Source organism: Odocoileus virginianus, chromosome 4, assembly GCF_023699985.2.
Source record: "Odocoileus virginianus isolate 20LAN1187 ecotype Illinois chromosome 4, Ovbor_1.2, whole genome shotgun sequence".
NCBI classification, from domain to species: domain Eukaryota; kingdom Metazoa; phylum Chordata; class Mammalia; order Artiodactyla; family Cervidae; genus Odocoileus; species Odocoileus virginianus.
This window is the reverse complement of record NC_069677.1, coordinates 16,567,020-16,583,744: the sequence shown is the minus strand read 5'-3', so window position 1 is coordinate 16,583,744 and position 16,725 is coordinate 16,567,020. Positions and strand designations below refer to the sequence as shown.

The following is a 16,725-nucleotide window of genomic DNA, read 5'->3' as shown; positions in this document are numbered from 1 at the left end:
AAGAATGTTGACTTTTTTGAGTGGGAGCTCCTTTGGCCAAAAACATAGATGGTAGTACTGAGATTCTTTTCCATTAACTGAAAGAGGCTAACTGACACCATGGATTTGTAAATGTCTTCAATTTCCTTGCAACACTAATTTCAAAGAAATGTTGTGCTTTAAAGTGGATCCTTTGATTCATTGAGCTTTTGGATGATTTTTTAGTGGATTAATCGACTTTATTTTTAAAGTAGCTTATAGTTTTGTTGTTTACCACCACTGTTCGGTAGTGTAGCAGATTCCTCACTGAAAGCAAGCTTGATTCAGTTGCCCTTTCCCTAGTTACCTTCCCACCAGTTCAACTGCATCATTGATATTTTAACCCAAAGATTTATTAAAGTGAATATATAAAGGCTCCCAGTATCTTGAAATGGTGGATCTGTTGTACAAATGTCTATTCTAAGGATTGAAATTATAACTCTGTTCATGAAAGCTTGGAAGAATGGAAAATGGAACATAATAAAAGGATACATTTGTTTTTATTAAGAAATAATTTAATTGGAAGTTCATTTTTACTGGGAAATACATTACTATAATGAACTATACACATATAGCAATAAATTGTTTCTGAACCAAAACACAGAGGATATAGACATAAATATCTGCTCATTTTTGCATTGAAAAGTAGTGGTATAGCTAGGAAATAGTTTGTTAATGATAAAGTTATCCACAGTACACAATCAGCAATTTTTTAAAATGTGGCTCAATCAAAAGATATTACAGGTCTCTTTTTGCTCTGACTCTCACTTGTACTCTATCGTCTTTTCACCTTTCATACCCAGATCAAGATCCATGAAAAAGTGGCTATTTTTCAGGAACTAGTAGAACTCCTCTCTGGCAGGTTCTGATGGGTGTAGTAACAGCCTTAAAGACACATCTGAGCTTTGAAATTCTGCTGATCTGAGCTAGAACCCCATCTTCACCACTTCTAACCTGGATAACTTTGGACACGTTTATCAGTTTCCTAATCTATCAAAGTTGTTTCATAGATTGTAGGAGATTTTTTAAGTCTTTTAGCATGTTTTATTAAATATTGTTCATCCCAATGAAAGATATACTTCCATCAATATTACTTTTTATTTTAGCAATTTTATAGATCTTTGTTGATACTCTTCAGTAATATTCTGTTGATCTAACAGAAACTGCAGCATTTGAATTATTATTTTTATTACTATCAATAATAGTATTAGTACTAATAATAGCTAATATTAGATTTGTTTCTGGGGTCCCTTTAAGGCTCAGGGATCTTGAGCATAGAACAATTTCCTTGGGAAATGGCTGTGTATTTACAGTTCAGTTCAGTCGCTCAGTCATGTCCAACTCTTTGTGACCCCATGAATCGCAGCATGCCAGGCCTCCCTGTCCATCACTAACTCCAGAGCCTACCCAAACTCATGTCCATTGAGTCGGTGATGCCATCCAACCATCTCATCCTCTGTTGTCCCCTTCTCCTCCTGCCCTCAATCTTTCTCAGCATCAAGGTCTTTTCAAATGAGTCAGCTCTTTGCATCGGGTGGCCAAAGTATTGGAGTTTCAGCTTCAACATCAGTCCTTCCAATGAACTCCCAGGATTGATCTCCTTTAGGATGGACTAGTTGGATCTCCTTGCAGTCCAAGGGACTCTCAAGAGTCTTCTCCAACACCACAGTTCAAAAGCATCAATCCTTCTGCATTCAGCTTTCTTTATAATGCAACTCTCACATCCATACATGACTACTGGAAAAACCATAACCTTGACTAGATGGACCTTTGTTGGCAAAGTAATGTCTCTGCTTTTTGATATGCTGTCTAGGTTGGTCATAACTTTCCTTCCAAGGAGTAAGCCTCTTTTAATTTCATGGCTGCAGTCACCATCTGCAGTGATTTTGGAGCCCAAAAAAATAAAGTCTCTCACTGTTTCCCCATCTATTTCCCAGTTAAACAAAAAATGGTAAATGATAAAAAGATTGGAAAGGTGGAAGGATTGTGGGTCCTATCCTTTTCTTTGTACTTTGCTGTATTTTTGAAAAAACTAATGGACTTTGCTTTTTCGAGTTTTAAGTTCACAGCAACATTGAGCTGGAAGTATATACAGAATTCCCACATATTCTCTACCCCCCCACCCTGACACACACACACACATCCTTCCCCACTGTTAGCATCCTATAGCAGTGTGGATTATTTGTTATAAAAGATGAGCCAACAATGATGATACATCATTATCAACCAGAGTTCATACTGAAGGAAACCGGAGTATACCACCCCAAATATGTTACTTTGGCATAAGGATTATTTTGAGCAATTGAGAAGCACTTGAGTGGGAACAGAAAGAAATAAAGCTCCCTGCCCTCCCCCTATTTTTCTAAAAGTAGGGCAGAAATTTTCAAAGGTGTCCCCCCTCCCCATTCTACCAGGAAGAACAAAAGGTAATCATCCGGGACGACCCGTGTTTAATATAAGACCCTTAGCAGCCTGGAGAGGGCAATAGAGGAACCTACTTAACAAACTACTTACAGGCTTTTATCTACCATTAGTTTCCTACCTTCCCACCGGTTGTTGCCCTTGGAAGACGAACCACTTTCCCCTCACTTCTCTACAAATTTATTTTTCTTTGGTGAAGATGCTCTATAAGTCTGAATTCTAAGCCACCTCTTTGAGTTACTTCTTCCCTGGGTTTCTCCCATGAGTGTATGAGATGTGCATGTTAACCAACTTCTGTTCATTTTCCTCTTGTTAATTTATCTTTTATTACAGAGCCTCAGCCAAGAACTTAAGATGGTAAAGAAAGAGTTTTCTTCTCCTCGAATAGTTAACGTTAGGGTTCACTCTGCGTTGTACATTTTGTGTGTTTTGACAAATCGATAATTACATGTATCTGTCATTACAATATCATACAATATCATACAGCCCTGAAAATCTCTATTCTCTGCCTATCATTCATTCCTCCCTCTGCATAAACCTCTGATAATCACTTTTTTTTTTTTTTTTTACTGCCCCATGTTTTATCTTTCCCGGAATGTCATATAGTTGAAATCATACAAAGCAAAATGCACTTAAAATTCTTCCATGTCTTTTCATTAGATGGTTTGATTGCTCATTTCTGTTTATCACTGAATAATATTCCATTTTCTGGATGCACTACAGTTTATTTATCCACTAACCTACTAAAGGATATCTTGATTGCTTCCAAGTTGTGGTGATTATGAATAAAGTTGCTAGAAACATTTGTGTGCAGCTTTTTTGTGGATGTAAATTTTTGACTCATTTGGATCAACACCAAGGATTATGATTGCCAGATCATATGGTAAGAGTATGTTTAGTTTTGTTAAAAGAAAAAAAAAAAAAAACTGCCAAGCTAGCCTCCCAAGCGGCTGTACTATTTTGAATTCCCACCGGTAAAGAATGAGAGTTCCTGTTGCTCCACGTATTCTTTAGCATTTGGCATTGTCAGTGTTTTGGAGGTCAGCCGTTCTGATAGGTACATAGTGATATCACCATTGTTTTAATTTGCAATTCCTTAAATATGTATGATGTTGACCATCTTTTCATATATTATTTGCTATCTGCATATCATATTTGGTGATGTGTCTCAAACTCTTGTGCCCATTTTTAATTGGGTTGCTTACTTGTTTTCATATTTTTGCGTTTTAAGAGTTCTTAGCATATTTTGGAAAATAGTCCTTTATCAAATATGTCTTTTGCAAATGTTTTCTTCCAGCCTGTGGCTTGTCTTTATTTTTATAAATTCCTAAAATCAACATTTCTCACTGTTAAGAGTCTAAGCAAGTTACTAAAATATGCCTGTCTTTGTGAACTATGGCAGCACCCTTGAATGTGCCCATATGAGCTGACACAGTACACCCTGACTGTGCTTCATTGCAGCACTGTAGCCTTAGAGTCTTGGGGGAAGACAGATTTTTGATAACCACTGTAGTTGGCTGTGACCCAGCTTCACTGATACCTGGACCCAGCTGCTTCATTTGTAGCTAACATTTTACTGGGCATGTATAGATCCTCAGAATGAGGTCTTTATCATGCCTGCCCCCCATCCCACACACACACCTGAAAGCCCTGTATAGGACAAAGTGTGCAGGATAGGATTTGGTGTTCTAAATCAGTCGCGAAGTAAAAGTTCTTGTTGATGCTGGGTCACCACAGACATCCTGGGATTTTTTTAATCTTGCAGATTGATCCTGTTACACGTAACTCTAGGGGATTGTCCAGAAGTTACGTGGGATTTTTCTATTTAGAATGCAACTTGAAAATAAGTGTTTGGGATTTGGGGAACTGCACACTGGAAGTGGTTTATTATAATTGTATCTTGCCTGTGCAGTCTCAGGGAATTTTGATTCAGGATTGACTTGTCTGTCCTCTCCCCAGGTCTCTTAGATATATGAGATTTCTCTCACCTGTTCTGTTTCTAGTGGCTGAAAGACATCCCGTGAGTTAGGAGTGCATCTAGCTGTCCCCCTCCCCCCACAGGATCCTGCAGGTTTTCCCAGGGCTGTCTCCTGCTGCCATTTGACACCTCTGTTTACAGACACCAATTACACCTTCCAATTTTTTCACTGTCTGCCACTTTTCCTATGTCAGACCTCCTTGGGATCTCAGTATCTGCCTGGAATTGCATCAGGTTTGGGCTTGGTTTGCAATCCTTGATCTCTGTCTGATAATTGGTTCTGCCCCTTTTTGGAATTCTGCCAGGTATCTTGTATCTCCCACCCCATTTTTGCTCCCTCTGTGCTCTGTGGGTAGTTCTCTGCTACAGTGAATTCTGCTTGGAAACAATTTAGGTAGCAACTAATTAAGAATTACAAATAAAAGAAATAGCCAACCAACCAAATACATAAAATTAGAATTGTAAACTAAAATAGGATTTTTCAATTGTTTGCCAATGTCATTCTCCCTGGCAACTAGGGATGGTGGCAGAGCAGAGAGTTACAATTATAGGCCATGTCCCTGCAGACCACAGGATGGTGTAATGAAGTGAATACTCTTATCTTTGTGCTGCTTTTCCTGGCCAGAGCCCTTGCTGCGTGTTCCCCACAGGGAAGCAGTTAGGAAGGGAGCATTATGTTGCATATGGGGGTGGCAGGCTCGGTGGTGGAGGGCTATGGGTTAGACGGAGGACATGCTCCAGAGTTAGCTGGGTCAGGTTTTTCAGCATTTGGGCTGGTCCCCAGAGTCGTTTAGGAAAAATGTTTTGCTTTATTTGACAGCCTGATTCTTAACTCTTAGAAAACAACTCTTGTTTTCTAAATACCTGATGACACTGAAGTATCTGAATGTGACCTTTGGGTCATAAAATTGCACTCAAACCCTTGCAGATGGAAGGTAATATTAGTTGAGTGCCATGCAACCATGAATATTCATCAGTTCCCTCATCATGATGATGATTAATACCCTTAAAGCTATAAATGTCTGAACTCCTTTATGGACAATTAAACTTGAGAGTGATTTATTTTTGTTTGTCTACATGAGAAATTAATTTTTGCCATAATAGTTAACATTAGTATTGACTTATCTTGAAGTTTGTTTATTGGAATAGAAAGTGTATCTACCAAGTAAGTGTATGGTATTTAGCTCAAATCACATTCCTGAATTGTTTTCCTAACAACTTTAATTTAGGGAACACATACACACGTGCACACACACATGTCCATCCAAATACTATCATCTTTTTAATAGACTTCTTGAATGAGGACTCCTGCTTTCTTATCTTGTCTACACTCCCTCGACCAATACACACACATCACACACACACACTATTCACCTTTGTATAGACCCAGCCAAATGAGTATGTGCTTAGGAGTAGGGTTGTATAGGGGGAGAATACATGACTAAACTATATCTAAACACCCTGGTGCTATTACCTCCCTTGGGCAAATAACTTTTAACTTCTCAAATTGTATAAAACAGTAATGCTATACTGCCCAGGTGTACCATGATGATTATTAGGAATTGTGGCATAATCAGTTTATGAACTGTCAGAGGCTATAAAAATAGGACTGTATAACTATGTGTGTTTATATCTTTGTCATAATAATTATAAATTTCATCTTTGTACAAAATTTTAATTTTGCATTCAGCTTTAAGTTCATCCATTGTACATTAAAATGAGTCTCTGATTTAGGAAGCAAGCTAAAGCTGAAGTTTACGACACTAAAATGCTTTTAGAATAAGATGTGTTTTTGATTCCTTTTTCCACATAGGCCAGCCGAGCGATAAGTACCATTGGGTTTGTGACAGCTGCTGCTGGTGCCTTCTCCTTGCTGGGCTTGTTTCCAAAAAGACTAAGAGCAAAATTCTATTAATTTACTGAAGAGATATTGGAGCTGAAGGAATTTGTGAGGAAGAAAAGTAACCTGAGATGAATACTTATTTTCAATGCATCATTATTGTTCCAAATTCCAGTGATGGATGGCAGACTCTTTAATAAATTGCCTACTGATATTATCTCATCATTGAGCCATGGAAATTTTTCTACCTTAGTTGTGTAGATTCATGTGGTAGCTTGAACAAGAAGCAGTGGCCTTTTGAATGAACCAGCAGCAGATCTTAATATCACATCATTGTTTATCTTTTTTCTTCTATAAATATTGTTTTTCTTTCCCCTGAGGGTAACTATTTTGATGAAGAACCTTTTATATGTGACCAAAAAAAAATGTTAAAAACCCTTAATTATTTGGATTGGTATCAAAATTCATATTCCTTTTCTGGTGAGAGAAGAAATTTAGAAATAAAGCATTTGGTTAGGCAGCTTAAGAATCTTTTATTAATAAACCATCTGAGAGTGGATACTCATCTCCTTGCCCCTGTGTGGGTGTGAGCAGGAGGTGAATGGGAGAAGCAGCTCTTGGTTCCAGTGTTTTGGATCCGGTGATTTCCCTGGAAGCAACTCCTTTGTCAGGAGTATGTGACAAGCAGGAATGGGCTGTTGCTTCTACAGAGTTCCATTGTTCCCTTTGGACTTTGAAGTATTTGAAGAGTTTGGCCCTATACACCTGAGTAAGACATCATTAAACATAGGTTTAAGGTGCCATATTTAGAAAACAATATCCTGTATTACTTTTTATGGCTTTTACTAGAAGTCAAGGAGTGTGGCTCAGACTGTAAAGCAGCTGCCTGCAATACAGGAGAGTTGGGTTTGATCCCTGGGTTGGGAAGATCCCCTGGAGAATGCAGTGGCTACCTACTTCATTATTTTTGCCTGGAGAATTCCATGGATGGAGGAACCTGGTGGGCCACAGTCCGTGGGGTCCCAAAGAGTTGGACATGACTGAATGACTAACACTTTTACTTTTCCATCAGGAAGAGACTCATTTTATTCTTGGGTTTTATTAATTATGTGTTGGATGAAACAAACTACTTTTTTTTTTTTTTTTTACAAATTACTTTTTAATACTTTTCCAGTGGAATTCTTGTTGGTAGTAGATGGGGAAAAATGGACGGCAGTCTCTCTATCCTGGGATTATATCAGATATTATAACATTACCCTACAAACCACATTGCTAGTCAGTGACATCTTTATTGTTTCACAGCTAAAAGCATGGCATTAAATAAAGGAAAAGTTTAAGTAAATATGGGGGATTGTGGTGCAGAGAGGCAAACAAAAATATGGTAGATAAAGGTAACAAAACAGCTGCCTCAAAGTGTTTGACTTAGTAAACTGATTTGATTTTACTCGTGGGCCAGAAAGTCTTTATAATCTAATTGTAGGATTAAGAACAATGATAATGGAAAGGGTCAAGTGCTTCCATCAGGGCCTATAGAGACCCTGTCTTTCTTCCTGTTCCCTGACTAATCCCTTCCTTTTCTATGGCACCAATTCTGTTTCCAGGTAAACCCCAAAACACTCTCTTCCTCCCCTGTTCCTCTGGTAACAGTAAGTGTCTTGTGATAGCATGGTCCAAAATTTTCCTTTCATTTTTATTCTAAATTCAATTTCTTATTCCTATTATGTCCTACTCTCAAGTAACAGTAACATTAAAAAAGAAAAAAAACGGGCTCTTTCCTAGTATTGTCAAGTCTGGGCAGAACTGGCAGCAGCTGTATGTGTTCGTCCCCCAGGATATGCTTGCTTTTTGGTAAAGATGACTACAGAGGACAGATCTTAGCCTTGAACAGCAGACCTGGGTGTGGTGGAATTGCCACACTGCCTGTGACGGAGGGAATGGAATTGGCAACACAGAAGATATTTTGAGGATCATTAAATCAAACTTCTGGATGACTCTGGACACGCCCACTTCAGAAGACAATCTTAACAATACTGAGTAATTGTCACAAATGCACTGTTAAATTCATGGGTTCATTTTTTCACAAGTAGTGTTCAGGGTTGTAATAATGCTCAGCCTTAAAGGTAAGCACACAAAGTTAGTCATCAGTTTCCTCCCAAAATGGCCACTCTTGGTGAAGGGCAGCTTCAGCCTGTCCATTTATATGTGGCCCTGTTCATTGTGCTTTTATTGAACATCTTTTTCCAAGCCTAGTAGACATTTCTCTGAGTGTATTTTTAGTGGATTAGACTAGATTAAATCAAAGTCTAGTGTAGAGACCAAATTTATCATGTCCCATCCCCCCTTCAAAAAGATGTGTGACATAAAGATACCACCTATCAGATACCTAATAGATTGTTGAAGAAACTGAAAGAAGCTAAACATTTATTGAAAAAAGATTTAAAAAATATTTTTATGCTATCTAGATATACTAGAGTATCAATTGAATCCTCTCATTCTAAAAGTCAAATTACTAAATAGAGATAATGTCAGCTCAAGGAACCTGAGCTGCCATATGTTTTAGGTTGACATATTTCTTAATCTTTGGCTAAAAATATTTTTGATATTTTGTTCTTTATTGGTATCCACTAAATTAGACACATTTAAAAATTATCACTCTCCAAGAGCTGTGCATCCAAGAAAACGTTAAAAAGCAAATATAAGTATAAAATGCTTGTTTTCATTGCTGGCTTGTGTAACAAAGTGTATGGTGCTATTTACAGCAATGAATTGCTAGAATGTTGAGACATTTTTTCCGTCCTAAAGATCTCATAATTGTAAAGACATGACTGAATCCACAGATCACAGTACTAGGCATGTAACTGACACTCATGGAATGGGGACTGGTTGGCTAATTGCCTATGACTCATTAAAGATCCATTTAATTAGCAAAGTTAGATTTATGGTTATAAGGAAAATGTAGCAGGTAATTTAAAGTGTTCACTAGGAATAAATACCTCTCAAGGTCACAGTGAGGTTGATATATGTTAAAGCTAATGATGTGCAGAACGTATTTGTAAAGGATGTACCCTTTCTTGTGGTCCTTAATGTGCAGCTAATAATTGATTTAGATTATGAGAAGATGAAATGGAACTTAAGATTGTTTAATATTTTGAGAATTGTCATGCTGTAGATAAAAACATTATGGGTTCCTTCCCTGGGATTGCTTTTTTTCAGATGAGCAATGATGAGTCTAGGCCAACTTTTAGAGCTGGAACTTGAGATTTTTCTTTGTCAGTAAGAAAAAGCAAATAAAGGTACCATACTTCTTAAGAGTGAAAAGTACATTTTAACAGTTTCATTATTTTTGTGATCTAATCTGGAACCTCTAGCTCACTAGCCCCAAAGCAATATACTTTGGGAGATGCCAATTTCAATAGAGTTTGCTTAGCTGTGCCCAAGCCAAGATTGTAAACAATTATCAGACACCTCCATCTTTCTCCACTTCCACACTTTAAGAACAGGGATGAATTTTCTAAAGTAAATTTCAATTCTTGTTTCTCTATTAAAACTATATAAAGAACCAAAAAGAAGAATTCTGTGACCTGGATAAAAGATATATGTATAGATATTCTTTGCAAGTGAATATAAGATTAAGTAAATGTGTGACAAGTTATTGAGAGAAGGTTTTTTTAATATATAGATTCATTTATTTCAGTAGATGAAAATAAAAATACATTCGTGAAACTTTCAAAATTGAACTCTCCTTTAATTTTTCTTTCTTCTATTGATGTTCATACTATTAATTTTACTACCATAAAGAGCTGTGCCTTTGAAGCAGGTCACTGCTATGCATTGTGAATAAAATTTGTTAGAAAAAAAATGATACTTTAGAAAATGCATTATTTTTCTTAATGATAGAGGATGAGGTCAAAGTAAACATATGTAAAGTCCTTTGTTGCAAGGTTCAATGCACTGAGAAATGCACTTTGAATCTTCAGACGGAGGAAGAAAATAAAAGGGTAGACTATTATCACCTCTCTACAGTGTTTTAGATTCTGGTAAAAGGAGGATGCTATTTAACAATTCTGATTACAATCTGGTCCAGAAATGCTGTTCTGTGGTTTGGCCTCCCAAATTAAGTTTTTCTTTTGGAATCTGTTCAGAGCTTTCATAGCCTTGGTTGATGTAGAATCCATTTCTGCCATCGCCTGAATAATCTGTCCTGTTTGTAGGAGGCCAGCTTGGATCTTTTGCCAGTTTTCTTTGCCAGATCCTATATTGACTTTTAGAATAGATTCCAAGTTCTTTCTTGATCAATAGCCAGAGTGCTCGATTTTGAAGGATGGCATCCTGGAAAATCAGGTGGAAAAGACAAGCAAACCATCACCTATTTTCCCTGGCAGCCAGGTTGCTCATTGCTACCCTGTTCCCCCAGGCCTCCTTTAAATGTGCTTACTATTTATGCTCAGTGGCCACTTCTCCTGGCAGCCCCACGAAGCCTAGCAGCTTCCTGGGTTCATTTCCTTGAGAACTGAGTGAGCTTGTGTTCATAGAAATCTGCCAAAGGCTTACAGTCTTTCATTTCCACAGATTTCCTAGTTTAATTCTGGCAGGAGAGTCACTTAGAATTATTTTACTGCCAGAATGAAATAGCAAAATAATGTACTCAAAATCAAGAAAAGAAAAAAAAAAAAATCACTGTTACTTGCTCCTTGCTACAAAGAAGGCATCAAGTAATGGTTTGTTGAATGAATGAATGAACTCTAAAAATCAAATGGGTTTTCCTTTCCATTTTTTGTTGTTATTTAGTCACTAAGTTCTGTCCGACTGTTTTGCAACCCCATGGACTATAGGCTCTGCCAGTCTCCTCTGTCCATGGAATTTCCCAGGCAAGAATGCTGGAGTGGGTTGGTATTTCCTACTCCAGGGGATCTTCCCAACCTAGGGATCAAACCCATGTCTCCTGCATTGGCAGGCAGATTCTTTACCACTGAGTCACCAGGGAAGCCCTTTGCTTTCCATTTTGGAGGTTCTCTTCTTTCTACGATTACAAGCACACACAATTTTATGCATTTATAGTAATAGAAGTGATCAAATATTTTATTCCACTTTGTCATAGACAGTTTGTAGCTACCATCTTCTCAATACTCATTTTTAATGACTGTATAACATTTACTCAAATTTCTATATTACTATTTAGCAGCACCTCTGCTTTTGGAACACTTGATTCTAATATTTTATCACTGTAGATAATACTGTGATGAAATCTTCATACATGTAAATTTTTCTCTCTTTTTAAGTTATTTTTTAAATGAAATTTCAGAAATCAATTCCTTAAGAGTATGAGAAACTTTACATGCATTGTATACAATGGAATATTTGTATATACACATATTTTTTTCTTAATTTGGTTGATACCTTTTCTCAAGGAACTTCATGAATCTTTTCTTTAAAACTTTCCCTTAAAAAATAGTACCTGAGCTTTTCACTGAGAAGGTAAATTCATTTAATGACACTGAGTAGAAGAGAAATGCTATAGAAGACGTTCAAGGGTAAGAATTGACTAGAATGAGCAATGGCTTCCCTTCTGTCTTAATTAAGGAAGCCCTCCTAGACAGTTTTTCACTCTAAAAGGTCTCATTGAATTTTAGAGCTGGAAGGTCATTTGATCTAGACTCTACCAGATTATTAAGACTACTAGGAAAGTCCAATATAAGGCCTTCATGTGAGGCAAAATTAGCTAATTTGATGTTTTGCTTCCTACGCTGCAGATACCGAGAGCATTTCTATGCAGCCTTCAAAGAATTTTAAATCATTCTCATTTCCCCCAAAGAGAACAAGTGTAGTTTTTACAAACACTTAATAACTATTACTTTGGGGAATAAAAGTGGTTGCTCGAAACAATGAGCATCTGTTGAGAGTCAGCCCTTTATTTATCCATCCCCCCAGATAGTGAGCCATACAGAAACTTCTTTACCTCCACAAAGAAGGCCACACAGAATTGGGCGAGAGCTGCCACCAAAACTGAAACCCTCCATGATGTTACAGTCGGGACGAACTGTTGAAAAAGAAATACTACCTTTATACTTTGCATACTTTACACTTGAACACACATTCTCTTACTTAACTTATGTATATTTGTAACAACTCTCTGGGCTTGGAGGGGAGGCGTTACTCTCTCAGCTTTACAGATGAGAAGGTCAGTACCTTGCCTTAGGACTTGGTACCAAGAAATCAATGGCAGAGTCAGAATTCAAATAAGGTCTGACTGCCTCTCGCCCATTGCTCCCTCCACTGCCTGATGATAAACATGGAGTAAATGTGCCCTGGATCAGAGACATGAGACAGGATACTTTGAAGCCCGTGTTCTCTCTCCTCATTTTTATCTTCTCAAATACAAGAAAGATTAAATCATTCATCTAATGATATTATTACTTCCAGTGCTCTCAAAGCAAAATCTACTTGGAGCTCATTCATTCAGTAACATTGACATATGAGTAAAAGAAATAAAAAGTAGACAGAGGTTCAAGTTTATTTTGATAGACACTCGGTGAATAATTTTTGAATAAATATTCTCAGCCTTAAATCTAATGCCTTGATGAAAGCTGAACTGGCTCAATCTATCTCCTTTTAAGGATTAAAGAGTACCCTTGACCACCAAATACACTTATTGAATAGGTGTGAGATCTACAACTTCCCATAGATACATCCATAGCAAAAGATGAATTATGAAATTCCTTTTTTGACCCTAAAAGGTAGGATGACTGTGTAGAGGCTGAGCTCTGTTTAGGACTAAAACCACAGACGCTCCACAATGTTTAAATGCTTACCTTTGATTCTTACCCCTATTCTCATAGGCTATTTAAAGTAGCAACATGTTATTTTTCCTCCTAAGTGGAAACAGCCTTTCTCAGGGATGTGAAATAGGCTTGCTGGGTAGCAGGGTGGTCTGGAGAGGGCTGTGAGATCCGACAGTGGGTCAGATGGTATTGGAGCGCTTGGCCCTTTCCCGCATCCTGCTAACGCCCTGATCTGGGAGGTCACTTCTCCATGCCTTGGCCTGGAGGGCACTTGTCACATTGCTTTGGAATTATCTTCTGTGATGCTCTCCCCTCCTAGTTTCTGAGCTACTGAGAGCAGTGACCACGTCTTACTCGTTTTTGTAACCCCAGTGCCAAGCCCACTCTGAAGCTTCGCAAGGCTTTGTAAATGACCGAATGGTCTGGGTTTTCTTATCCTAACTGCTTCTCTCTCCAGAGCCTGTCCTCTCACACAGCATTCCTGCCGTCGTCTAACGAATCTGTCTTAAGTGCTCCACTGAGAAACCTGCTCTGGTGTCTTCAGGGACTCCCATTGCTCTCGGCAGAGAGTGGAACCATCATTGTCTGCCTTCCTCCATCCACGTCTACTCCACAACTTACTGGCTTAATCTTAGCTAACCTTCCAGGTGGTCTGTGAAACAAATCTTGCTTTGGATTTTCCTCTCAGGCATTCTACTTTCTTTTGCATTTCCAAAACAAAAGAGATCAGCCCAGCCCTCTCTGCTGGTGCTTAGGCTGTCCTAGTTGGGAATATCCCTACTTCCTACTTAGCAAAGTCGAACCTCTCCTTCCAGACCAGATGAGGTTGCATCTCCTGCGTGAAGCCTCCGGTGGAAGCTACAGGCCCCAGGGACAGCTCCTCCGTCCTATGTCCCTCGCACTTCTCTCTGTTTTACACTCTCTTCAAGCGTGGACCGCCTCAGGTGGCCTTGCCATCACTTCACTGGGTATGGCTCATCTTTGGAACTAAACTCTAGGTAGAGGGCCAGAGCCAATCTTTGTCTTTCTATTTTTCCTACAATGCTAGGTCCAAAAATAGGCTCAAAAACTAATTGATAAATTTAATTTTAACCCTTGAAATAAGACCCCCCCATTGTCAGTGTCTTACAGACAAAACATGACTGACTTACAGTCAACATTTTCTTATTCTTCACAACTACATTATAAAGGACTTATACTATATGATTCAAAAATTAATGTTGGAAGATTAATTATTGTATTAATGCATTAATTTCATTGTATTAGTATAACATAGAAAAATAAAATATCCAAACACAGTGTTCCAGGTATAAACAGAATAAATGAACCCAACTGATGATACTAATAATATGAAAACACTCAGGTAAGCACGTGTGAGATAGAGATATGTTATTTGTTCTTCTAGTAAATGAAAATAGCTTCACATATTCAGTGACCAGAGAGAATATGGGTGTAACTGATTTGTAAATTATCAATACAATGCAAATACAGTCCCACTGCACATAGGAGTCATGGATTCCACATACCTCCATTCCACGGTATATATCTGGAAAATCAGAAAACTGAAGGAAAATTGTGAGGCCCAAGGCAGATGCCAGCAAAAATGAGAATATATCTGAAGAAACAGCAAACATTATTTTTAGATGCTGAGGGAATGTTTCCTGTAATTTGGCACACATGTTTCAGTATCAATTATCTTTGTTGGGCAAATACTGGATAAATCTTCAGATGTTTTGATATATCCTCATATGTTTTAAAATATGTTCTAATGCTTACAAGACAAAGGTGATATCTTAAAAATCTTTCCTTGAAAGGCTGAGTGTAGAAAGTTGGTAATTAAATATATTCTAGTAAACTCCATGAAGAAGTTACCTCAACTGAGGAGTCCTTGGGGCAGGGAAACCCTGCAGTGACCAGCTCATGTAAATGGTCACCAGAGAGTTCCTGATGCTTTATCAGCTCGGGTCTAGTGAGTCATTCATGAATAAATTATTTACACAGTCAGTCTTAGTGGCACCTCACTCATCTTCATTGCTTAGAGAATAAAGTACAAGGGTCTTGAATGATTGATGTTCAAGGCCTTCCACAGTCTGGTTCCAATCAGCCTTTCTAAACTGATCTCTGGTTGCTCTTCCTTAAGTTCCGGGAAAGTTAAACCATAAACCTGCTACTCGCAGAGACCCAGTGCCTTCTAGCTTTCGTGCCTTTGTTCACAAAATATTCTGTGTAGATAGTAGTCTTCCAGTCTTGGCAAGTTCCCGGTTTTTCTTAAAAAGCCCAGTTCCAATACTACTTTCTTTTAAAGACTCTCCAATTCTCTCTTACCGAGTTTTATTTCATATGGTGTTTATCACTCTGCTTTGCGTGATCGTCGTATATATATTCAGTATCTTATAACCACCTGAAAGGGATTTTAATCTGCTTCTCTGGGACTCCAGTTGGAAGTGGAAGTGAGAAGCTAGCATGCATATCTGCTGGCTTCTTTCTCTCCAACTTGCCCAGATGGCTTTACTTTGGGATGCTCAATTTCTCAGGATGCACAGTGCCAACATCCCTATCCTTATTTCCCCAACCCCATCCCCCCTTGTGGCCATCAGCTTCTAGGCACTTTGTGGACAGTGCTTTATATATGCTTTTTAATGGGATTAGCAGCTTCAGGCCCAAACAGCAGCATTTAATCAGTGTTGCTGTGACATGATACTTAACGGTCTTCAAAATTAAAAACAAGCTAGATTTTCTCTTGTATTCTCTCTACCTCATTTCTTCCAGTGTTGATGGCTTATGGGCCCCCAACTCTGCATAGATCTACATTAAACAGAAATCAGAGGAACTGTCCTCTATAGCAGGGCCTATATTTTGAAGCCACAAGAGCTCTGTTTTAATCCTTACCACCTACACTCACCTTCATATTCTTCCATGCCTCACTCTACATATACAACTAGATGAAGCACCTCTTAGAAGAATACCCATGCTTGCTTGAGAGGAGTGTGAGGCAGAGAGAAGAAAGGAGGGGGCTGTATCTCCTAAAATAAAGCAATCTGAGCAGACTGGTGATGAGAAGACCCTGGGAGGTAGCTGTGTGGATTTTTCATTTCCTTCAGTGTTTCCAAGTCCCAAGGACCCAGATGTTGGGAAGAAGATGATGCCCCAAATGTCCATCCTGATGAAGTGCTCACTGGAACTGGGCTGAATACTGTGCATGTCAGACTGCCCTCAGACTTGGGGTCTGAAAAGCAGGCCAGGCTAGAGCACAAATGAGCAGAATGGAAACAAAATGCTGAGGCTCTCTTCTTTAACTCAGCTTTGATTGGACAACTTCATAAAGAACTGAAGTGAATGTTGCCCTCCTATAATGTATTACTATTGATGAGGAAACTGGAAAGAATGGGGTTCTGTTTGCACAGGTGATTTGGGAAGAGAAGCCCTGGGCAAGCCATTATAGACTATTCTCAGATAAGAAGAGGCTTAATAAATATTCACACCTGTTTCCATAAAAATTAAATCTGTACTTGTTCTATAGCTCATCATCATCATAAAGTTGGTCTGTCAAAGACTGTTAAAAAAGGTAAAGACTTTTCTGTTACATTAAAATAGAATTGTGTATTTTAATAGCCGTTCTGAGAACTTTTGACTTGTAACCTTGAGAATATATGATTTACTATAAGATTATGTTTGTTAGAATATGTTTA

General features: G+C 38.2%; 2 protein-coding genes across 11 annotated transcripts in view; one reads left to right on the top strand and one right to left on the bottom strand.

Annotated features, from left to right (window-relative positions):
* The window catches only part of PLAAT1 (phospholipase A and acyltransferase 1), a 64,021-nt gene that overhangs the window by 20,748 nt on the left and 26,548 nt on the right, over positions 1-16,725 (top strand). For 4 of the 8 annotated variants that reach the window (XM_070466226.1, XM_020882631.2, XM_070466225.1 and 1 more), the window contains exon 5: positions 6,231-6,479. The exons of 3 other annotated variants lie outside the window; for them this stretch is intronic. In XM_070466226.1, the coding sequence (XP_070322327.1) occupies positions 6,231-6,332 (102 nt within the window). In that variant the 3' untranslated portion in view covers positions 6,333-6,479. Of the gene's footprint in view, positions 1-1,513; positions 3,243-6,230; positions 6,480-16,725 lie in introns of those variants that run through there. One more of the 8 variants, XM_070466229.1, reaches the window with a different exon arrangement.
* ATP13A5 (ATPase 13A5) overlaps positions 6,572-16,725 on the bottom strand; it is a 112,842-nt gene continuing 102,688 nt past the window's right edge. For 2 of the 3 annotated variants that reach the window (XM_020882623.2, XM_020882624.2), the window contains exons 28-30: positions 14,563-14,651; positions 12,214-12,294; positions 9,644-10,586 (exon numbers count right to left, since the gene is read on the bottom strand). In XM_020882623.2, coding sequence (XP_020738282.2) covers positions 10,326-10,586; positions 12,214-12,294; positions 14,563-14,651 — 431 coding nt within the window. In that variant the 3' untranslated portion in view covers positions 9,644-10,325. Of the gene's footprint in view, positions 7,023-9,643; positions 10,587-12,213; positions 12,295-14,562; positions 14,652-16,725 lie in introns of those variants that run through there. The other variant, XM_020882626.2, reaches the window with a different exon arrangement.